At 35.3% G+C, this 24,651-nt stretch overlaps 1 protein-coding gene across 2 annotated transcripts in view; it reads left to right on the top strand.

Annotated features, from left to right (window-relative positions):
* RFX3 (regulatory factor X3) overlaps window positions 1-24,651 on the top strand; it is a 105,832-nt gene that overhangs the window by 42,558 nt on the left and 38,623 nt on the right. For both annotated transcript variants that reach the window (XM_008632542.2, XM_008632540.2), the window contains exons 2-4: window positions 5,134-5,258; window positions 13,351-13,448; window positions 22,570-22,828. In XM_008632542.2, the coding sequence (XP_008630764.1) occupies window positions 5,142-5,258; window positions 13,351-13,448; window positions 22,570-22,828 (474 nt within the window). In that variant the 5' untranslated portion in view covers window positions 5,134-5,141. The remainder of the gene's footprint in view (window positions 1-5,133; window positions 5,259-13,350; window positions 13,449-22,569; window positions 22,829-24,651) is intronic.

Genomic DNA, 24,651 nt, shown 5'->3' with positions numbered 1-24,651 from the left:
CTTTCCCTCCCCATATCACATCCTGCTGCCAAAAATATCTCTGCCCCAATTAATGAGGTGCATCCCATCTCTCCTAAGCTGTTGTTGACCTCAGAGAAGGCCCTGTGGTCATAAAAACCAAAGCCGTGTTTGCCAATTCCGGTTCTACAACCAAGTGTTGATGTGCAGTATCAGTGCCCTCTTCCTCACACCCTTTCACCCAGGATGAAGGAAAACACCACTTGGACTCTTCTACTCACAGAATCTCTAGTGGACAAACTAATTTAGTTTTAGAATAACATAAATGTAATTGTTTGATGGTTTGCTAGTTTTCTCACAACAAAAATTTTGAGAAGCTTTATCCTGTTTGTGAATGTAATCTTGTTGCTGGTGTGTACTGATGGGTAGGGCTCCTGTGTAATACTGACTAATTTTCCTGCAAGAGTGAATACAATTTTGATGATTTTGAAGGTAAAATTAGGTAGATCAAAGTGAGAGAGTCATGAAGTAGTCATTCAGTCTAAGCAGCCATGTGCTGTGGTCTGCTGGTAATATGGAATTTCATTATGACTGTTGTTGACTAGTACTGTTCCTAGGTACTTAGTAAACTGATTGTCAAGACAATGCTTTTTATGTTATGAACTTTTTTGAAGGAATTGCCAGGAGTTTCTACTTGAACAGGTCCCTTCCAGTGTGTATCTCTATATTTCACCCTTCTGTTTGTTACTCTTTTACAGGGTTTTATTACTGGAAAGTATATACCTAAATCCAGAGAGACTGCTTCTATCTGAGCCACTCAGTTAACTATTACTCCTCCATAAATCTGTGAAAAGCTGAAAAAAAGAGTAAAGACATTTGTACTACTAACTGCAATATTTAGCATCTAGTACTAATATCAGGCAGAGTTCAGCTGCCTACTTTGGTATTGAAAAAAACCTTGGGAGATGACAAACAATCAAGCAGTGTTTAGTAAGAAACTGGGGTTCTAACATGAAAATACGTTAGTATCTAGAAACTATTTGTAATATTCTGTTCTTCCTCTGTGAATAGCTTGTGTAATCTGTTTTCTGCTTTGTAGCTAACACCGCACAATTATGAAGGCAATTATTCGTAAAATTTTTGTTTATACAAAAATTGAAAAGGAATGCTTATGTGAAACTAGTGTATTACTGAAAATTATTTCCATTTATACTCTTGTTCAGGAACCAAGCATTCTGTATTAATTGTTGAAACTTAATGTTCTGAGAAGTTTTCCTTTATTGTGAAACACATTATGTTGCTGCAAATTCTTAATTAGTATATTGGCTATTCATCATTATAAATAGATAAGATCTTAAGATTAGCCTTTTATTCTGACTATTAAAAGCCTGCCATTACTGCATGTGATTACGAGATCTAGTTCAGTTTACCTTCTGTGATGTTTTGTTTAGGCTTCTGGAGGAGAAAAAAGAAATTTCCTCCTGCACTTGAAAGTAAATTACAGGCTTTCATTTTCTGCATTGAATTAAAGCCTGCTACATTATTTGATCTAGACAATAAGGCATATGTAGCTGAACAAAACTTTGCAAACTCTGGTTGCTTAAAAAAGTAAATTAGTTCAGTGTGAAGTAGTCCAGGAACAAAATAAACAGTAATCTGACACATTTTAACAATCTCATTTGATAAGTAATAGAGCAAGTTAGACTCTTAAATCATTCTGTCTTCATATTTCAAGTCTAGAAAACAGAAGGATTCCAACTGAGAATTCGGTTATATAAAAAAAAAATCTTTAGGAATTTAACAGACAACATTAAACTCCACAGAATATATAGGAGAGGAGTAATTTTCAGCATAGCAGCTTTGCCTAAATTCTGCCCATTACGCTGAAGAAATACTAACTTTGTTGTGTTCAGCAGCTGGGTCCCGACAGTATCTTTTCCCACTTGGAGGGGTTAATTAGTCTTCTTTCAGAATGTGGCCTGTTTAGCTTGTTACAGTCACATCGTGCAACAAGCGCTGGCTATACAAAGCAATACCATTAGCAGACGGGTGTGTCCAACTGCTTAATTAGGCAGAATAAAAAGGGCCTTGTCAAACATTCATCTGTTGCTTGTCATACACCTGACGGTCCAATTAGGCAAGGATGACGTCTTTTCTGCTGTAATATTCACTTCCTTTGCTTACATAGACTGTCAGTGAAAAAATGGGAGAGTCTTCATTTAGATTATTTTTGTGGCTTTAATCCCAGACAGCAGCAGAGCCCCCACAGCCACTCACTCACTCTCCCACCAGCGAGACTGAGGAGAGAGTCAGAAGGATAAAAAGCTGGAGAGCTCAGGGGTTGAGATAAAAAAAGTTTAATAGGGAAAGCAAAAGCCACACGCACAAGCAAGGGAAAACATGGAATTAATTCAGTGCTTCCCATGAGCCGGCAGGTGTTCGGCCATCTCCAGGAGAGCAGGGCCCCATCACACGTAACAGTGACAGGGAAGACAAACAACATCCCTCCAAATGTCCCCCCCTTCCTCCTTCATCCCCCACTTTAAGCACTGAGCATGGTGCCACAGGGTCTGGAATATCCCTTTGGCCAGTTGGGGTCACCTGTCCAGGCTCTGTCTCCTCCCAAGCTCCTAAGCACCCCCAGTGCCCTCCCCAGTGGCAGTACCAAAAGCAGAAACAGCCTCGGCTCTGTGCAAGCCCTGCTCAGCAACAGCAAAAACATCTCTGTGTTATCAACCCTGAGTTCAGCACAAATCCAAAACACAGCCCAATGCCAGCCACTGTAATGAAGGTTAATTCTACCCCAGCCAAAACCAGTACTATTATAAAATTGTGTTCTCCATATTGATGCAGTGTAAAAGAATAACACTGACTGCATCACGGATGTGATGCTAGAAAAACTTCCAGTAAATAGGAATATACTTAAGGTTAACCATCAAACCATATTGTATGGTACCTAGACGGAAAAATCTGTACAGTGTACTGAACTATAATAAAACTTTGCATTTAGGATGGAGACCTAAACCAGAACAATGGAAGCAGTCCTGGTTGAATGCCAGGTGCTCACCAAAAGCACTATCACTCCAGTCCTCAGCTGGACAAGGGAGAGAAAATACAACTAAAAGCTCAGATAACAACAGGGAAAGATCGCTCACCAATTACCACAACAGGCAAAACAGACTCGACTTGAGGAAAATTATTTTAATTTATTGCCAATCAGATCAGGGTAGGATAGTAAGAAATAAGCCTAAATCTTCGAAACACTTTCCCCTCACCCTCCACTTCCTCCCAGGCTTAACTTTATTCCTGATTCTCTACCTCCTCCCTTCCAGCTGCAGAGGGGAATTATTTTCTTTTGTATCCTGATTTTTGTCAGGTGTGCTGGGTCCTGAAGTGCATCCACTGCTTAAAAGTAGAGGGTTCAGTTAACATGAAACTCTTGAGAGTCTGTTGATTAATCAGACTTTATCAGAATTTAAATTTCAAGGATTTATCAGTCTTTCTGAATATTTCGGAAGAAGCATTTAAATCAATCAGGTGTGCCATAGGCATGGTTTCCTGGAGTTTAAACCAAGAATGGTCCCAACTGGCAAGGTCCTGGCCCTATTGCCTGACCTCATACCATATTTATATACCTGTTTTCTGCTCTGCAGTGGCTACGTTTGAATTCAAAGTGAATTAGAGATAGTTGGAGGGAGGAACTGCAGAAACCCAGCCTTAAATCAGCTTAAACTGCTGTGGAACCCAGCCTTGAAAGGAAAGTTTGCTGTTGACAGCTGGTTCTGTTGTCAAACAAGGAGAACACTGAAATTTTTTTGGTACAGTAATTAATTTCTCCTGCTATCTAGTGGCATGTCCCTGAATTTTTTATTATGGTTTTGTTTCAAAAAATATTGTAGGATTTTTAGGGGAGCTTGTTATTTGGTGGTGGTGGTGGTGGTAGGCATTAAAGTCCAGTTTCTTCACTGTCAGCCATCTGGGTCTCATGAGTTAAATTGAAAAAAAATCACTTGCATAGGTCATTCAAAGTACCTATTAGATTTTTTTTCATATAAATCTCTTTTATTGTGCATGATGAAGCTACTCGTTTTTAGTGACAGTGGTTCTCAGATTGCCAAAGTATTCTGTAGCTAATACAGATTAATAGTGACTAAAGGCAGTGAAATTTCTCACAGAACATTTGGTTTACAGACTAGTAATTTGCGTTTGTTCACTGTAGTTCTTCACAGAAACATACAGCCTTCTGTTTTGAAGATGAAAAAGAACCTGCCTCTTCTGTTTATTATTTTCACTGGTTAATCATCCACTGCTTAAAAGAAATTTAAGGGGGGAATAAAAGGCTGATTCACAATTTTGAATTCATTTTGGTTTGTCACCAGTCAATTGTATTGTCATTTTGGCTGTGCAAAATTGAGGACTCTGCAACTCAGAATATGTGTTTCCTATGAAGGGATGTCACTCTTGGTTGTCCTTCTGATAAGTTTTCTTAATGTCAGGCATTTTCCTTGATTCTTGAACCATTTCTTTATTCTACCCAAATTTTGTCATTCCATTTGAATGTCAGGGCCATGATCATAGGTACTTTTCTACCGTTTATGTATTTCTATGTGGTTTTAGTGTCAAAAAGTTTCTTATTAGATTTTAAATACAGTGATTGCTTTAATGCTTTCTACTAAAGAATGTTATTTGAGTTGTTTTTTCACTATGACTCATTAGATGCTTTTCAGAGTTTGCTTTCCAGAGTAGAGCCCTTCATTCTGTGGCCTGCTTCAAGTTCAGCTTTGAATTTTATTGTATAGAGACTTTAGTGTAATTCAGTAAGCCAGAGAAAAAAATGGTTTTGAACGCTGAGCAGTTATTTATGAGCTGAGAGAAGATCTGCTGCTGATTTTTCTGAATTATTCCTAAAGTGACAAAGCTCAGATAAGTGACGTTTCTTCATATGTAAACAAAAGATATTTCAAACATAAGTAAGATAAAAGTAATATAAAACCCTGTTTATACAAACTCGTGTGCTAGTAGGGAGAAAAAAATCTTTGGGCTCATAACAAGGTTGGTATTAGCTAATTTTAAAATATTAACAGAGATAAAGGACAAAATAGTATGCTAATGTAAGTGACAAAATAAAAACATTTATGCACTAACCTTTTGATTTTTTGTCTTAATTTTACTCAGAGATCACCATGCAGACATCAGAGACTGGGGCAGATACAGGTTCGACTGTGACTTTACAGACATCTGTGGCTGGCCAGGCAGCAGTGCCCACACAGGTAGTACAGCAAGTACCAGTTCAGCAACAGGTACGTGGCTGTTAATTTTGAGATTTAAAAAAATTCCAAATAATAGTTCTTTACAATATAATGAGGAACTTGGTTTTGTGCAAGACTGCTAAAGGAACTTTTGCTCTACTTTTAGCAATTTTAGTTTGCTGAAATTAAAATAACCAGAGAAAAGCAAGCTATTTTCAGGATCTGTTCCTTAACTAGAACATCTGACAAGCTCTGGTAGTACTCATACATGATTCTAACTGTTATTTATTATATAATTCATGCAGTAGCTCACAGAAGTTTGCTTTATGTTACTATTTACATTTTTTCCTTTAAAAAATGCATATGTTTCTGAAGTTATTGACTACATAATTTCTTCATCCATTTGGATGTCCAAGTAAGTGCAATACAAATGTAAATATGAAAAGCACTGTCCTTTGCACCTCTAGGCTTGACTCCCCGCAGAGTGTCACTCCCTGCACAATGTCATGAAGATTTTTATGGTATGACAATCAATAATTCATAATGTACATTTGCCAGGGAAGGAAGAAGACTTGTGTAGCAGTCAGCACAGTGCACTCTTCTGTTACATGAGGTGGTTACTCCTGTGCAGCACCCATGGGCTTTAGAGGAAATGGTGGCAGAAGAAAATGGGGTGCTAAAAAGGAAAAGTGTGGAGGTAGAAAATGGGGACTCAATGTGAAAGTCATGATGGCTGTCCAGGATTTTTCCAGAAAACACAGAAATTAGCTGTCCATGTGATGGGTATTCTGGATGACATCTGATGTTGTTTTTCATCAAAACTGACTTCACATTTTCCTAATCAGTAATATGAGAACTAGACATATTTTATTAAATAGTGCCATTTGTTTCTGTGCTGGTGGAGCACTTTTCTCTAAATTAAACTCTTCAGCATTTGTTGAGTTCTTAAATTCCAGTGCATTTTTATATATGTGTCTCACAGTCTCATACATTTCACTAATATCTTTTTCTTGCTGTGTAGACTCAGTTTGTAATGCCTCGTAGTTCTATTGCTCTATAGTATGATGCTTGAACTTAGCTAACCTTTCTAGGAGATTTTGTCTATAACTTTTGTAAAGTTTGTGAGTAAAAGACTTTTTTTCTTTGTGAAATACAATCTGGATAATTTGTTTGATTTTTATCTTCTTTCATGACAGATGTTTAACAGACGTAGTTTATATGACTTGTTCTTTGCTATTCCTGTATTTTACTTTTTCAGATACAAGATGGCAGTTTGTTAGGGCTACATGGTTGCTTGTTTTCAGCATATCGGATATACATCCAATGGGCTAATATTGCATACTGAATTTGTGAAGTATTGGTCAGTGTGAGGGACTGAAAACTGGAAACCAGTTAGTGCCATATAGGACACTTTATAGCAGTTCTAGTAATTGTATTAATTGAACTGTAAGGTTAGGTTCTATGCATTTGTGTTCTATTCTTAGAGCAAAATGAAGAATGACCAGGACTTCAGCATTTGTAAACTTTGTTTGTGCAAAGTTTCTACCTTTTTGAAAACTTCGAGGATAGAATAGGCTCCTTGTTCGTTTACTGGGGCTGCCCACTGTGAAGGGGCCTCAGCCCAGCAGTTGAAATCTCTGCATTGGGAGTGTCACTGACAGAGAGTCTCATGAATGGTCAGACTGGGAAGTTTCCTTAACATGTTTTCCCACATAAATAATGCATTAATCTTTGTCACCAACTGTCTATATCTTTCTGAATTTATGGTAGTTGTCCTTTAATAATGTTACACTTGTGTCAAAACATAGAAGCCAAGGACCAGACTGGTTTTTTTCTTCTTTGATTATACCTTATTGAGAACAGCAAACAGTACTTTTTGTTGCCCTGAGTGTGTAAAACTGTTCCTGAACACCTTTACATATGTTCCTTTAGTACTGCTACTTCTGAGTATCACCTTGCATTGAATACACCATCATTATATTGGATTATTTTTCCCTGTGTACATACTAAATTATACTTTTCTGACTGACTCTTAACACCGACTGTATAATTGGCATAATGTTTGAGAAAGGAAATCGAAAGGATCAGAGATTGAAGATCCAATAAGAATATTGGGAAATCCAATGCAGACAGTACTGCAGTGATTGAAACACTATGGGAGATATGCGTAGAGAGATAATTAGATTATGGAAGTACTGAGGATGAAGGGAAGAGTGAAGATGTGAAAATGGTATGCCAGCAGGAAACGTGATGAAAAATGTAGGTGGGATAGGTAATTTCAACTGTAGGGTTTAAAAAAAAAAAAAGGAATAGCAAATATAAAAACAATTGCTGTGTTGAGGAAATTGCAGGTGTGATGATCATCTGTGCTGAGGAATTATCTGTGTATAGATTGCATTGGACTAAAGTTAATATTGTCTCTATGTGCATTTGGTAGGAATGGGCCAATTTGCCTAAAAAAAATTAGGAGAAAGAGCCATTATACTGGTTATTTTAGTAAAGACATTCTTTGATGGCAGAGGGAGGCCTTATTATTTCTGCACATTCAAAGTTACCAATGTTGAAAGCTGGAGAGAAGGTTTTAGGCAATAGTATGGTTTCTTTTTTTCCCTATGGTTTATAAGGGACGTGCTTAATTTCAGCTGTATCCAGATTATGTGTGAATATTCAAAATTTTATTATATTATCTTGTGAATATACGTTGCTAAAAACAATGGGACACTTCTGGGATTTTGTTAAATTCAAGGATACTGTAGCATGAGTGTCCATGTACATAGAACAATTTGATGTAAGCTGAAACTTCCATATTATGATTTGCTGTAATTTATTAGTGCTTTCTAGTGAATAATGCAATTTTAGATGAATTTGTTTTTAGTGAATATTAAAGCAATGTATAGAATTTCATTTTTCTGGGGAGGTCTCTGTTTGCTGTGTTTCTGTTCCTGTATATACACCATGTTTAAATGACATTTTGTGAATGCATTAATTTGGGATTGATTTCATGACATCATGTTTCTTTTATGAACACAAAACATACATTTTTTTCAAAATGAAATATTTTTGCCCTGAAGAAGAGCAAGCTGAATAAGTGGAAGGGTAGACTAAGAGCCTTCTCTCTTCAGCTGTGTTAGTACTCAGGCATCCTGTCTTTTGAACAAACAACAAAATACTAACGTTTAATATTTTCAGCTAAACAAATCCCTAATTTCCATATAGCTGTTATTGATATGGAATCTCTTAAAAGTCTGCTTTAATGCTCCAAGAATAGGAACAATACAGGTACCATTTATGAAAACCTGGATTTTTCCTCTTGTAAAAGTGGCACTAGTGGCAGCTGGTTTCATGCAACATAGCAGAAGTCACTGTTGAGATGGGATAGAGGGCAATAATAAGCAAAAAGCAACAACAGTAAAACCAAAAATGTGGGAGTATAATTAAATTCTGTTTAAATAGCCTGAAGAATTATCTTAGTCTTTTGTTTCCTTGAATACAGAGATTTTTCATTCATATATCAGTGCTTTTTCAAGAGGCAGTCTTCAGCACAGTGCAGTAAGCTTCTAAGGACTCAAAATTAAACTCACTTTGTAGTTTATGCCATGCAATATGGAAGAATTGGAGAAATAAAACTAAAAATAGGCTATTTTATAAAAATGTATTCATATGTCTGAAGTTGGGCAAAGCAATTCCTCATAGTCAGTGTACTCAGTGGCCGTTGCTTTCACAAAGCATTCTATCATTCATTAACTGGAGCTGCAGACTTCTGCTAATCAAAATTGCTCTTAATGCAAAATCATGTTTAGCATATGAAACACATAATCATGAGCTGACATTAACCATTATATAAATATGAATGTGCTTAGAATATTACAGCATGTGCTATTTATATGTTACTTGCCAAAAGTAATACATACTAATGAAGGAAAAAAATTATTTTTATCTCCAAGGAGAGAAAATGTTGCACATCCAAGCTGTTTGCAAAGACACAGTGGATAATTATATGTTCTTTTTAAAATGGAATTTAAAAATCCTTATATATATATATTGCTCTGTTGTTCTAGTCTTTGCTTAGTAGTACTTTGAACAGAAGCACTTTTTATTGGAAATCAAAGTTCACTTCTTATACTTTGTTTTATGCTTCAGTGTAATTTCAGCATTTCAGTATGCTTTTATGCACTTTATTTTTGTTGACAAAGTTTCATAGATAAAATATAGCTTAGTCCCTCATTTGTTCCTCTGAGGTAGTATGATTAAGAATATAATTTATTTTTGCTTTTTTCTTCTTCTTCAGCTAGTAAATTCTCCCCTTGTTGTCCTGCAACATTTCAGCTGCTTGATTCTAATCCTATTCCAGCTTTTTATTTCAGGTTAGAGTCATGGAAGCAAGAGAGTTGAAAGATCTACTGTCTGACCTTATTTAAGTCAAAAATTCCTATAAGAGTTTGTTAATTTTCTGTTTTCCAGCCAGACAATAATGAAAATTACCATGGCTAGTTCACCAGTCCACCCTACAACATACAAATTTTGAACTTGCGTACTTTGAACTTGCTCTTTACTAAATATTTTATTGTGTTTTCTATTTTCAGCCCACTTCAATTAATTAATGAAGTATTTTTTAATACAGGAAGGCCATTTGGGTTTAGGTCTCTGGAAAACACTGGGAGAGTAGTCAACAATTTCTGCTCTGCCTCAAAAACTACATGACTTAGCTGATATCACTCCTTTAACAGCATAATAAATGGTGAAAGGATAAAGACAAATAAAACAGAAGTGAAGAGAAAAAATTTTTTCATATTTTCCACAGATTTTCCTGGTGTTCTGTTTCCTCATAACCAACTTCTCTCAAATAATTTTGTGGTCATAGAGAGTAAATATACACATTTCATTTCTTTCTGTTGAAGATTGAAAAGAAATTTCAGAGGCACTAGATTTAATTCTCATGAAAATATTTAAAAGGAAGTAAAATAGGAAATAAAAGTAGTGGAAATATCATATAACAAAGATTTTCAGCATGGCAGTATTTTCAAATAGAAGGCTATCCCAAAGGCTCCTTATTTATTTTATTTATCATAGCTTGACAGGAAAAATATTTGCCTCTTACCTTCTCCACCCTAAAGTTGTTAGTACATTGCAATACCATGTGGTGACTACAGCTTCCTTTGGCAGGATATTGAATTTAACTGTAGCAGTACTGAGTTTCAGAGAAGCTGAAGCAAAGTAAGTTTTTTTGTAAACTTTTTTCATTACTGTATTGGAAAGAAATTAAACTAATTCAGTGGCCCTCTTTTATTGAACTTCAGTGTTAAAGGAAGAACATTTTGATTTTCAAAACTAGATAAAATGTTTTAATAGCAGTGTAGCATATCCATTCTTAAATGTTGGTTTTAAAAAGTTACTTTCTATGCATAAACAGTCCTGAAGTTTCTAGTAGTACTACATATTAGGCTAGTAAAGAACTTTCATAAAAACTGCTGGAAAGTTGAAATTAAGCGATGAAAATTTTAATTTTAAGAGATCTTAGTATTTTGTTTCATGGTAAATTAATTTTTCGTTGTTCTCACTCCAAATTAGAAGATAAGCACATATTGGAATTTTACAGTTTCCTGTCCAATAGACAGCAAACGTTGATGCACTGTACACACCTTGTCCCTGCAGTATCATTTCAGTTCTGCGGGAAAGGTCTTGCACTGTGCAGAATTTGATGTTTTTGAGATGGGCAGCAGCTTGTATTCAAGAATAATGGGAGAATATAATGCCTTGTATAGAACGGGAATGTGACCTCTCTGTTTTAGTGCTGTGTTTGTACACAATACAGAGTTCCATTTTATCAGTATATGCAGGTTACAGGGAGAAAATCACATCTCCTTTATTAATAGAAAAATAGTGTGGGTTATTTTTAATAGGAACTAAGCCATATTCAATGTGTGTGAATAGGGAACAAAGTGCATTTTGGGAGTAATTGGATGAGAACATGGAATTCATACTGACAACAGCATCATTTCCACAGTGTTTCCCCAGCTGTGCTACTGAGAGAAAATGGGGCATATCCATTACATGTCAGGTGACAAGCTACTGGTTTTAAGAACAAAGCCTGTTTTCAAGATGTTTTCTCGCAGTAGAGGTCAAGTAGATCAGTTTGGTGTTCTGTAATAGACTGATCAACAATGACTCCCCTTCTCCCATTGATTGAAGATTGTAGAATTGACTCACCCAAAAGGAAGAAATACGCCTAGAGTTAAACTTAAAAAATATCACAGTAAGTTGCATATATGTTTCACAATAAAGCACATACATATTTTGGCCAATTACTGCATGAATGGGTCATTTGTCAGAGTTTGGCAGATCTGAATATTGAGAGGTACAAATTACTGACAAGCTTACAGGTCTTTCTTTCTTACAGTGGATTTGGATCCAAGCCCATTCCATGAAACTTTAATTAATTTAAGTTATGAAGTCAAAAGTGATGGAAATAGAAATAGTTTAATTTTGGAGATGTTTGCACAATACAGCTATTTATGTTTTTTAATTCAAAGAATTTTCTAAGGTGTTAGTAATGTGCATAATTTTGATCCGAGTTTTTTGTGTTGACTTTGAGAACTGAATCTTTCTGTAAAATAACTAATTATTGCTGGGAGATGAAATGTACACAGTTGCACCTTACCTTAATAATTAAGCAAACATCTTCAAAGTATACTTTTTGAAGTGAGAAATTGTATTTTAGGTGTATTTCTCAATTTATGTAATGATTCATGTGGGAAGTCAGAATAATTTGGATTGTAATAGATATTTTAGTCATCATGTTCTGTCTCATTGCTGTTAATGGACAGAAGCATCTGATTTTTCATCATGGTAGTATAGCTGCATTCTAAACTTTGGCTGTTTTGTCTCTTTTTCAGACTTTAGGTTTTAATGTCAACCTAAGGGAAGGTTTCTGTGAAAATCTAGGTTATTTGTTTCACAGTCAGAGTCAATATGATGAAAAAGTAGGAAACGTGCTTATTTGCAGAACTTTTTAAAACACAACACAGGTGAAAGTATTAGATTAGGATATTTTTAAAGAGCTCTTGAAGGGGGTTCATCAAGTGCATGAAACCCAGACTGATCTGGGATTATAGTGTTTGCAGTCCTTAGAACGAACTGGATTAGATTGGAGTAGCATTATAACAATAAATATGAGAAAAATTATTGTCACTTAATGTTATATCTATTTACTAAATAAGTGCATTGATACTTTCTTGATTCAATTCCTTGGGTAAAATTGCGTCAATCTGTGAAGTCTCTGTAAGTCCCTTTTGCATGTTTTAGGTTCTAGACTGCTCTTGGACCAAAATACGGCTTCTCTGAAAGATGGAAAGTGTAAAAGATGAAAGTCTTCATCTTTACTGTGGCAGAAGACAAAAAATTAAGACTGGAGAGAAAATTTGCATAACCTGAAACATTCCTACAATAGTGTATGAATCAAAGGAATTGATGAGTAACTGTCCTTAGCAATATATGTGAAGATAATTAATGCCTTACTGCCTCTTGTTGTTTTGATCATGGAAGTAAAACCGGGTTGTGGTGAAGTTTTTAATAGCTGATAATATTCTGGGAAAGCAGTTACTCAGACTATGGGGTTTGGCCCATAATTGTACACTGGGTCAAAGCACTACTGCAAAAAAAGATCTTGTATCAGCGTAATTTAACTCCAGTTAAACAAGAGCTAAAGCATGTTACTGTGAATGTTTATTTCTAAACTTACTGGAACATATCTGAGCTATGATTTTAAGGCTTGTACTATTTAAGTGGAATAAGAAAAAGCATAAATATAATCAAATGATACTTTCTTCTGTAGTAAATGTAATTCTGCAGCTTGGTGCAAAGCAAAGTTACACTTCATCTCATCCTTATGCTTTCCAGTTAGTTATGTCTTTGGCACTGAAGATATGTATGCTTTGTGAGTGTGCATCTTCAGTATTAGGGCTCTGTTTACCAAACTTACAGCACAAATACTGTGTCAGAACAGTAATTTTCTTTGCCAGTGCTGTGATATACCTTTAGTAATTTTGAGAACAGAGATACTCTGTGTTGTTTAGAAGCCACTGGGTGCACTGGAGCATTGGTACTTCTTTATGATATCCCAAACTTCTGGATTTCTTGTTTTCAGGTACAGCAAGTGCAGACTGTGCAACAGGTACAGCATGTCTACCCAGCCCAGGTTCAGTATGTGGAGGGAAGTGACACAGTCTACACTAATGGAGCTATGTAAGTTGGAAAATGATCTGAATTTTAATGTTCATTAAAATGAGAAGTTAAATGTATATTTTCAACTAAATTCTATCAACTACTTTATATTAAAAATTGGAAAGAAAAAATATTCAATTACAGTTCTTCTAGTGTCAGAATAGGTTTTTTGGATGAAATTGTGAATTCACACTGTTTTTATTAAGGCAGAACTTTTGTGTAAGTAGAATTCATGTGGTTGTTTTTGTTCCACCCTGTATGGCATAGTGTTGTTTGAAAAAGTATCTTCTAGTTCATGGGTAAGTTCTGTCTGAAAGACATACTGTAAGACTTCTGTCCTTAGGACAAAAGGCAGGGCCTTCTGTCTTCCTCGCTGCAATCCTAGTGGCAAATGATAGAAAAGTGCAGCAGCTGTAGTTATTCTCTAAGGAAAGTAGTAATGCAATTTCATGCCTGTATTTCATAAAATGAGATCAGTTTATTTTTCCAAAGGAATGAGGAAGGGCAGAGGAAGGAAATTAACAGTCTCTTTTTGCTGCTTCTTTAACACCTTTTTTGCACATGATTGTGCATTTCCTGCTTTCCTGAACATGCTTTTCCATCATCAAGTCTCTTTCTTCAATACACAAGCTAAGAAAGATTAAAGAAAAAATACAGATTTCATGTGGCTTCTGGACATAATCTAGTCAAATATCAGGCTTGGAGCACCACCAGCTTTGAAACTGGCTCAAACCTCAAAGTAGACTGTTGGTTGGAAAGGATCTTCTCAACATGTTTTTTTTCATTTACCATTTTTGCTTTGTAATTGGCTTTACAAAGAATTACAATTTAGAAAGCTTTTTGATTGTCTAAAGGTACTTATTTATTGATGGTAATCCAAAAGCAGTTCAAAAGAGTAATATTGTTTGGATCAGAGACATATGATGCTAACACTTGACAGTGTTCTTTGGTCATTTCTACTAGCACATTTTGATTTATTAATTTTTCATGTACTGTCTTCTCTGCTTTTTTTCCCACTTGTAAATCCTAAACAATGTATTTTAAATATGCATTAGACTTCCCTATTGTACTGATTTTGTCTGGGATAGGTTAATTTTCTTCCTAGTAGCTAGTACAGGGCTGTGTTTTGGACTTGTGCTACAAATGGCAGTGATGCTATCTACACATACAGCAGCATAACGTCATTGTGATCATGATAGTCTGCTGTTAACTTCCAAAAGAGGTCATTCTTGAATAAGCTATTTTTCAAGTTTCTCTTTTCTTTTATTACTTTCAACTTCTTACGTGTGCTGTTGGGACTTTTGGCAGTGTATAAAAAGTGTAATACACTACTTATTACAGTCCTAGGGAAAAACAGAAGCAGATGTGACTGACTGCTTATAAACCTTCAGGTTTCCATTATTTTATTGTGTTTCTATATCTGAATCCCTCTGTCAGTTTCTGCAAAATCAGTAAATAGGATATAAAAGAAGAAAGCTCTTCTTAGCATGTGAGCCAAATCTAGATTGTTTTGTCCTCCTACAAAGAAGATTTTATCCATGTTGTTGTGAGCAGCAATGTAGTAGATGGGCAATTTGTTGTTCAATACTTACAGGAAGGTTAGCCTTTCTAAAGATAGTAATTTCATTGATGGAGAATGGACCAGTCTGTGTTTCTACTCAGACTTTTTGAAAACTATATATAGTGAAGCACATTTCCCATATGCTTTTATACCCCAGATTTTGGGTAGTCTTTCTATGATTGTATGTTTGACGTATTTTATGATCATGATAAATCAAAATTTTAATTCTAACTCAGAATCAAATACAGGATTCTTCCATAATCTATCAAGCAACAGTACTGCTCTAGCAATAGCATAAGAAGTCTGCAACCCATAGTTAGGGTGAAGATATTAATTCATATGGGAATCTCGAATAAATTGTCACAGCATGCCTGATAAAAGACCCCCCCTTCCACTCTGCTCTCATGAGACCCCACCTGCAGTGCTGTGTCCAGTTGTGGGGTCCTCAGCAATTAGAAAGACATGGACCTCTTAGAGCAGGTCCAGAGGAGGGCTATGAAGATGACCAGAGGGCTGGAGCACCTCTCTTATGAGGTCAGACTGAAAAGCCTTATTGTGACCTATCAGTAATTAAAAGCCTAAAAAAGGGTGGGAGAGGGCCTTCTTATGTAGGTAGTGGTAGGCTAAAGGGGGAATGGTTTTAAACTAAAGAGGAGAGCTTTAGATTAGATTAGATCAAATATATGAAGAAATTCTTGGCTCAGAGGGTGGTGAGGCACTGGCACAGGTCATCCAGAGAAGTTGTGGATGCCCCATCGCTGTCAGTGTTCAAAACCAGGCTGGATGGAGCTTTGAGTAACCTGGACTAATAGAAGGTGTCCCTGCCCGTGGCAGGGGGAATTGAACTAGATGATCCTTAAGGTCTCTTCCGACCCAAGCCATTCTACAATTCTGCAAAAGAATTATCCTTTATTTTAAAACACAGCACTTGCAAACTAGCATTGATTTAAATCAATACAATAGCAACGAAGGATGCAGTTAACAATATATATCAAGAAAAACTTACCTGATTCTTTGCATTATAAAAGTAAGAAGTTTGTCAGATTTCACAGTCTTTGTCAGGTATAACCGTTGTATTCTTATAACACAATCCTTTCCATGCATTTTATGTCATGATTTGTCTATGCTTAGAAGTTATTTGGTTTTATTATAATTGGAGGCAATATAATAACACAAGGGGTGTAGCCCACAACTTGTCACATACGTTGTATGATACGAGAATATTTGAACTATGTTATCTACATTTGTCTCTAGTTAACAACAGTTTTGCTTGTCAAGCATGTCGCTCTATCCTGAAACTAAAGTGCATTGTTGTTGCAATAGCATGTACAGGCTTACCTGGCTGTTCAGGATCTATTAAGACTATTATTGCTGCACTTGTGTTAAGAAGTCAATTGGATCCGCATACTAGACATGAACTTTCTTTGTACAAATTGTAACATATGAATAAAATGTAGCCATTTACCTGGTCGTTCTGATGGGGCAAAAAGGGCTTTAATTGCTGGGATTGTACAAGAATTGCTATTGCTGGTGGATCTAAACCACATTCTTCAGCAACTTTTTGTACAGCAATTTGTGGGGTTTATGTTGGCAAAACACACCATTTATGCAGACCCAAGAATTTACTTTTACCCTAATCAAAATCTTAACTGTTAAATAAAGTAATTATTACCAATATAGGTAAAGTTGTTATCTTCCTAGTAGTTACTAGTATCTATCCCTTTTTCTCTGGCATTATCCTTTTCCTTTTACTACCCTTATGCATACTAAGATGAATGGCTCCAGTCTGAGCTACAGAGAGTTACAGCAATTTACCACTAGCACAGGTGTTACGTGTGGACAATGTATGATGGGTGGTGAGGGCCAATCCACAGTGTGTCCACTTGCAGCTATTTTAATGTTCTAGCACAGTCTCTACCTTATTTGTTATTCATTGGTTTCCATTTCTATAGTATATCTGAATTTGTTTTATGTGATCTGTTTCTGCTAGAGTGGATACTTCTTGAATACTGTAATGCCAGCTTATGGTCCTCTTTGCTACAGTTTTAATCTAGGATCATGGATTGTTTATTCTCTATGGAATAGCTATTTGATATTATTGTCTGTTAGACAGAACAATGCCTCAGCATTTTAATTATAGATTTCATACCACACAGTCATAGAAAGCTAAGCTAAAATGGAAGCAGAATAAGTAACATTTATCTAATTGTTCAGCAATCACTGCTAGAACAAACCCCTAGGCTAAGACAGAGAAGTCTAGACAAAGAGAGCCTGACAAGCCCAACTCCTGACGTCTTGCAGATTTAGTATGTACCCTTTGACATGTTCCTAACAGTGGCAATACCATATTTCTTGGACTTTAGGTCTGCTGTGCTTCATCAGAATTTCATAGATCTGTAATTAATGTTTCCTTACCTGTGTAATGTACAGATCCTGCAAATAAAATTTATAGAATTGCACCTTTGTTTTCATTTACTCTCTTTCCCAGTTTGCAGCGTTTTCTGTAGCTGTGCATAGTGTGTGCTTTTATTGCTTTGTTCCCATGTGGAAAATGGTCTTGGACTGAGTGTTAAAGATCTCAGTTCTTTCTTATGGCTAATAAATGCCTCTCTGTTATAATTTAATGGCTGTGTCATGTTCTCTTGCGACAGTCTCAGGGTGTATGGCACTACCTTTTCTTCCCTTTGCTCAGGATACACCCAGAATCTGGCAGTGATAAGGCCTTCCCTCAGTATTAGACGAAGGTTTCTGTTCTCTGTAGTTTCTGTGAAGCTCACTATTAGCTTAAGGACCACAAGATCATCCTAAAAACTTAAAGGAGTTTGAGGATATGCTTCTGGCATGAAAGAATTTCTTGGTTTGGAGGTTTTCTAAAATGTTGCAATTCCATAGCATTATCATGAGCCTTAGCTACTCTGCACACAAATTACTGTATCTTGAAATATTTATTTTCATCCAATGTTTATCATATTTGTATCCCACAAAATAATACCTTAGTTAATTAAGTATCATAAAAGCCTCACTTTCATTACAGAGATGACAGTGAAAAAAATACTTGCATGCCTACCTGCTAAGCTGTCTCAGTAATCCATACCAAAACCCACAGGAGTAATTCTGCATCTATTAGTTGCTGAGTAAGATAGTAATTATTGCGTTACTTGTCTGTTCGAATTAGAATTACAGAAAAACAAATAAAGAATGGTTTTCTTGTTTGAATTATGAGGCTGTTTGTGTACGGCCACTGTGCAGGAACGCTGGTATTTCAAGCTAAACTGTAAAAGCTATGCATCTTCAAGTAAAAAATTAGATTTATATGCATTTTGGCCAACACCTGAATTTTCCAAGATGGAGCTTGTGATAAAAATTTTGTAGTTAATTGCTTACTTTGCAAGATACAGAAATTATTGGAATATATTTTGAAGAAAATCTGGGACCATGATCAGCCAATGTAAATCACTGAAACATGATGGGATGGCTTGAACACTGATACATAGTAGTCAATGGATCAGGTATTTACATAGAATCTGATCACAGGTGCATCTGGGAATAAGCTGTTTCCCAAATGTGCACGTGCACACTGAAAACAAAGGGAGGACAAGAACAAGTTTACTCTTTCTGAGCCACTGCTTTTATTTGTCTCCTTTTTTCAGAATGTCAGTGTCTTTGAAGAGACAAAAATGTCTGTAAAAGCTGGGCTCAGTAACATTATATTAGAGTTTGTAATATAGGGCAAGACATCGCACTTAATCTGTGTGGTAATTCTGGGGCTTACTGAATGTAGAAATTAATTATTTTCTGTTTTCATGTGCAAAAAAATAGTGTTTTAAACTACTTTTTACCACAACTCTGTCACTTTTATTTCTAGCAATATAATATATTATATTTTGTAAATAATTATAAAATTTATGTAAGCAAGCAATGAGGCATAATAGGAAATGCCTTGAATTATTGTATCTTGTAATGCTAGTCTGACTCTTGCTGGTATCGTTAATTTCTAGTGTGGGATCTTAACATCAGATACCTGTTCTGGGCTTGCTTAATCTAAATTGTATTCACACTGTGCCTGACTTTGTGTCACTTGCTCTCAGGGTAAACATGATCTAGTTTGCACAGCCTTCTGGAAACTGGGATTCTGGAGCCTATCTACTTAGACTTTAAATTTACTTGTAACTGATAAACTTTCTAATGCCACATTCTAGTAAACACCAAACTTCACAGTGTTTCAGTAGTAGTAACTGTCAGGTTCTGTTACCTTCCTTCTATCTCAAGCAAGAGCTAATCATCAATGTGTTTTCATAAAGAGCAAGAAAACTTTGAGATCAGTCCCTGTGCAATCTATATATCCAGCTGTTAAAAGGAGAGAAGACCTAAAAATGTTTCTACAACCTTTACAGTGGAAAAGAACTGACTATGATATATGTCAGGCTATTTGAGAAAGTATTACATATTTTTGCTACAAGTGCTGTGGAGAAATAGATAATCACTTCCTTATTTGAAGTTATTTTCCTCTTTGCTACAACTTTATTTTAAAGGGTCATGTTACCATGTGCAATGACCTTAAAACATTCAAGTCTGCTTTCTAAAAACATCATTTCTCAAAACTTCTTTCTATAACATCATCTTATCCGACTGCATTTTTAATTTCCAGATGGAATAGTTTTGGTTAAATTAAACATCTCTTTGCTAAGTTGCAATTACTGTTGCATGTAATAATAATAGTTTCATCTCAATTTTAAGTACCCAGTTGATCTCTCTTGTGAAAGGTTTGCTAAATCATCTCCAATGATCAGGTCTAGAAAAACCTGCTGGTTGTTGGGCCAAATGGACGAGTGTGTTTATTTTGGAGTCTGATGCATTGATGTGTCTCATTGATACAGTGATACAGAGTACTATTATAAGCAGAAATAGGTGCTCTGTTACAATCAGTCCTTATTTAAAGCCTATGCGTGATATACAGGTCTACAGGTGATACGTATGATGTACAGATACACCTAAACAAGGTAAAAGCAAACAAATAATTCATCTCCTATTCCACACCAAGCCTGTGACTTAATTTTCTTCAGAATTTGGAGCATTCTCTTGGATTTGCATTGCTTCCAAAATTCAATTCCACTTTTGCAAGTGAGATTTGTTCTCCTTGCATCTTTTGTACAGTGCATTTCCTCTAGCCTTGTCTGCTTTTGCTGTCAACAATGATCTTATCCTTTCATTCCTTTCCTTACTGACAGCTGATACCAAGATTTTTCTTTCCTCTTTTGGGAGAAATTACAGTGTTCAGTGACTTGGTGATCATTTCCATGAGCTGTTTCCCCTGAGCCTACATCACAACATTTTTTTTCCCTACATTTGTCCTCTGCTGCGTAACAGTGTTCACAGATGTAAGACAGAGGCAACATCCAGTCTGGTAGTGGTTATTGTGCTCATCACAAGATAAATCACCTCAAGGTGTACCAAGGGAGAGTTAGGTTAGATATTAAGAAAAAATTTCTTCACTGCAAAGGGTGATGAAGAAGTGGAGCAGGCTGTTTGGGGAAGTGGTGGAGTCACCATCCCTGGAAATGTTCATAAAATATCTAGATGTGGTACACAGGGACATGATTTAGGGATGAAGATGGCAGTGTTCAGTTAATGGTTGGACTCAGTATTTTTTTCAAACCTTAACAACTCAGTAGTTCTTTTCTACGGTTCTAAAATAAACAATATCCCTAAGGTATCACAAGATATCTCTATGATACATACCTTGGTTCGAGAGAGCAGATTAATCAGGACTTGCACAGTACCTAAGTGCATACATAGATTATTGCAAGGCAAAGATCAACTGATTTTCGCTTCCAAAAGAAAGGTTAATAGATTACATGTCTGTTTGAGCATTAGTCCCTAAAAGAACTATCTTGCTTTGTTTTCAGCAGACTGCAAGGCATTTCTTTTACATTAGCTTCAAGTTTTTTTGCAGGTGATCTTGAGGCTTTTGAAATACTCAAAATAAAATGGAAAGTGTTTAAGTAACTTAAAGAGGGGTAAGAGTGAATAATGTAGTATGAGGCTTATGAAACATTTCAAATTTTAAAACATAAGTTTTGGAGTTTGTGGAAGTCTCTGAAGGCAAAGGGAGAAACTGTTTTGGCCATAGTTAATAAAGCAAAATTTCTGACTTTGGTTGTTGATGGGGTGCTGTTACATTCCTCAGTTATTTAGAAGTAACGGTTTTTTGAAGGTAAAGAAGAAATTATAATTTCTGAGTCTGTTGTTTACTAGTAAAGTAGTCTTACAAAAGCTTTCATAATTCAAAAAAAGACAATAAATTGCCTTGAATTTTTCTCCATATTAATAAAAAAATAAACATTGTAGAGATAAAGGAGAAGAAAAGCCTACCATACTTGCATAGGTATCTTAATCATCAGCTTACTGCATAAAACATGAGTGCTGCATCCACCTCTTGTGTTTCTGTACAAAAGTGTCTGGGGTTTTGTTGTTTGGTTACTGGTTGTTTTAACTTGTTTAGTTACATGCTGTACAAATCAATATTGCCTTTGGATTTATGTAGATTTTTATGCTTCAATAAGAGAATTAATGGTTGGGTAAACAGACTGGTTTTTACTTGTTGTCATGCTTGACAACATATGATACAGTCTTTGAAATAATGAATTACATTTATTTTATAGTTTTGAAATAGGTTGAGTTTAATATCAAATTTAGTACATGGGAGCAAATACAAATTCAAAAATTATAAATAGATTATAATGCATGAAAAATAATGATTCAAGATAAGTAAATAAGAATGTGAAACACATGATAGAAGATTTCAGTAGCTGAGTAATTTGTTAGGGTAAACTGGTTAATGACATGTGAATGTTTCACACTTGATAATTATTTTAAAATGTTACTGTTGCATTCCTGTAACTTCTTTAATCTTTGCGACTGTTTTACAAGTCGTAGTTCTGTTTGATTTTATTTCTTAAGTGCAGTTTTTTATCATTACACGAATTCATGTCTAATTTTGAATTTGCCCTGTAAAAATGACTGCATTTCCCAAAATACCAGCAAACTCAGAATTTCAAGCTTCAGTCAATAGCTTCAGTGAATTTAAAAACAATAGACAATGTAGGATTCTTGAGCATTGGACTCTGTTAGCTGATATTTGTATGAATTATTTGTAATTTTGTAAACTGCACATTATGCAAAACATACAACATCTGACTAGAAATCAAAATCCTATTGTCAAATTTAAAAAAATGTTGATACAGGCAGAGCTTTGTAAATTGCTTTGCAATATATTAATAATTGGATTAGCTCTATGTGCCTGCCTTCAATTTTTGTTATTCCTTTCTCTCTTCCTCTTTGTATAAGACTGACAGTTTTTCTATAATATATGGTAGATACTTGGTTTAACATTGACACTGAGTTAGTTACTTAATGCTTTGATTTGATTAAATATTCTCTGAGGAGACAGGGACTGTTTGCCAACTTTATTTGATTTTATTTTAGTTACTGTAAATAAATTTCTAGAGTTATAACATCACCCTCAGATAAATGAAATACAAATAATGTATTTTCCTTTTCTTTTATTTTCTTTTCTTGAAGCCGATCAACAACTTATCCTTACACAGAAACCCAGATGTACAGTCAAAACACTGGGGGAAATTATTTTGATACTCAAGGAAGTTCTGCACAGGTGACAACAGTGGTCTCGTCTCATAGCATGGTGGGCACTGGAGGGATTCAGATGGGCGTAACAGGAGGACAACTCATTAGCAGCTCAGGAGGGACCTATCTGATTGGCAATTCAATGGAAAATTCTGGTCATACAGTGACTCACACAACGCGGGCCTCCCCAGCGACAGTAAGTATTTCAGACTGATCCCAAACCTTTGAGACTAGGCTCTTAGTCACTCAGATGTTCTTGCAGACTGACACAGTTTTTGTGACAGAATGCATTGCAGTATTATGTTGTCAGAATAAGGACTACATAGTACTTTTTGTAAAAAAAGCACTATATATGTATAAGATACAGGAGTAAGAATGCTGTGAAAACTTAATCATGAAGGCATACCTTTTCCTTGACAGCTTGCAAATAATTAAATCTCGTATGTTAAATTTTAACAGTTTATAATTTTTCTGAATGCATAAGAAAAATACAGTGTTGTTGAGTGTAACTATGTTAGATGTAAATGTTAAATAATGTGAGTTACAGATCAGTATCTGTAACTTCCCTGCATTTAATGAGTTTTTCTGCCTGATTTAGTTTAGTTTTGGTAGGTTATTTCAAAAAAATTTCTAATTGTTCAGAATACTGAGATCCTATGTTTTAATGCTTTATTCTTACTTATCTATGGTGTATCTCCAAATTCTGTTCCAGATTAAAAGCTCATTGTGGGAATATCTGACTATGGGAAGACGCATTCTGTTACTATTGTGGTATAGAATATTGTGGATACATAAACATGAGCACACAGAACCTTACCTAAGAGCTTACTCTATATTTCAGTTAGGAAAATGGGTTTATACTAATCTACCTTTGCTGCATAGCCCTAAGGAGTACTTTTACCTCATTCTTCTGAGTTCTCTGGTCTGGATGTAGAGGTTTGGCAGTAATGGGGAAGAGAATTGTGAAACATAGGGTAGCAGCAGTTTTAAAATATGGAAAGGAGATAAAGCATCAGTAATAATACAGATTCATCAGTATTCAAAAAGGCAATAAAGTTAGGGGACTTAATTTTTAGGAACTGATGTAAAAATACTGGATAATTCAGATGATCTGAAAATTCTCTCCTTTTGATTCTTAAGGTGATTAGTATGAATAAATAAAATTTTTGGTACCATGCAAGAAATTATTACTTTATCCAAACAACCCATGCAGTATTATTTTCTGAAAACAAAAATTGTGAAGAGTCATAGTTCATGAATAATATAACTGTCTCGCTGGAACCTAGCAGGAGCTTTCACAGCAAAAGAGAATTTTATACTTGAGTTACAAAAACCAATGTATATTAACATTTGCCTGTATTTTACATGACTTAATAGAAGAACAGAGTTTCCGAAAAAAGTGTCATTCCTCTTTCAGATTTCAGATGCTTAACTGACTGTGAAAACAAGTGAGGCTTAAATGTATCCAATAAAAACAAATGAGGAGTAGTAGAGTTACGCTGAAGTTGAAAATCCTAGAATTATTTGAATATCAGAACTCCACACTATATTTTGCAAATTAAAAACTGGTTTGATTTTTTTTGAAAAATTAAAAGTAGAATTTGCCAATATTGAACAAAAGCTAAAGTTCATGCCTTCAGCAGCAACTTTCTCTTGCTCTATATGTCAATAAAATAACCTGTTTTAGTTGCTCAAAATAAATTCTATGCTGCTGTATCAATTCAGTGTTAAGAATAGAAAAAAATACTGCTAGTTAAATGACAATTATTAAATTGCATTTTGGCACTAAAATATTTTCCTCTGTTTCTTTGAGTGTTATTTCTTCTGTATAATATAGTTCTATAGGTATGATATATTAGAGTACATCAGAAGTACATTTCTTGCTAAGGATGTGGGACATAACATGATTTTAGATCATAATTTTAGGCTTCATGTGTCTCAGCTGAAATATTCAAGAATTAATTGAAACACTAAAGGTTCAGTTTAAACTCACTTGAAAGCACTAAGTCTGTTTTAATT

The sequence above is a fragment of the Corvus brachyrhynchos genome, unplaced genomic scaffold (genome assembly GCF_000691975.1).
Source record: "Corvus brachyrhynchos isolate BGI_N302 unplaced genomic scaffold, ASM69197v1 scaffold194, whole genome shotgun sequence".
Classification (NCBI taxonomy): domain Eukaryota; kingdom Metazoa; phylum Chordata; class Aves; order Passeriformes; family Corvidae; genus Corvus; species Corvus brachyrhynchos.
Note: the sequence above shows the minus strand (reverse complement) of the source record. Positions and strands in the feature narration are given on the sequence as shown.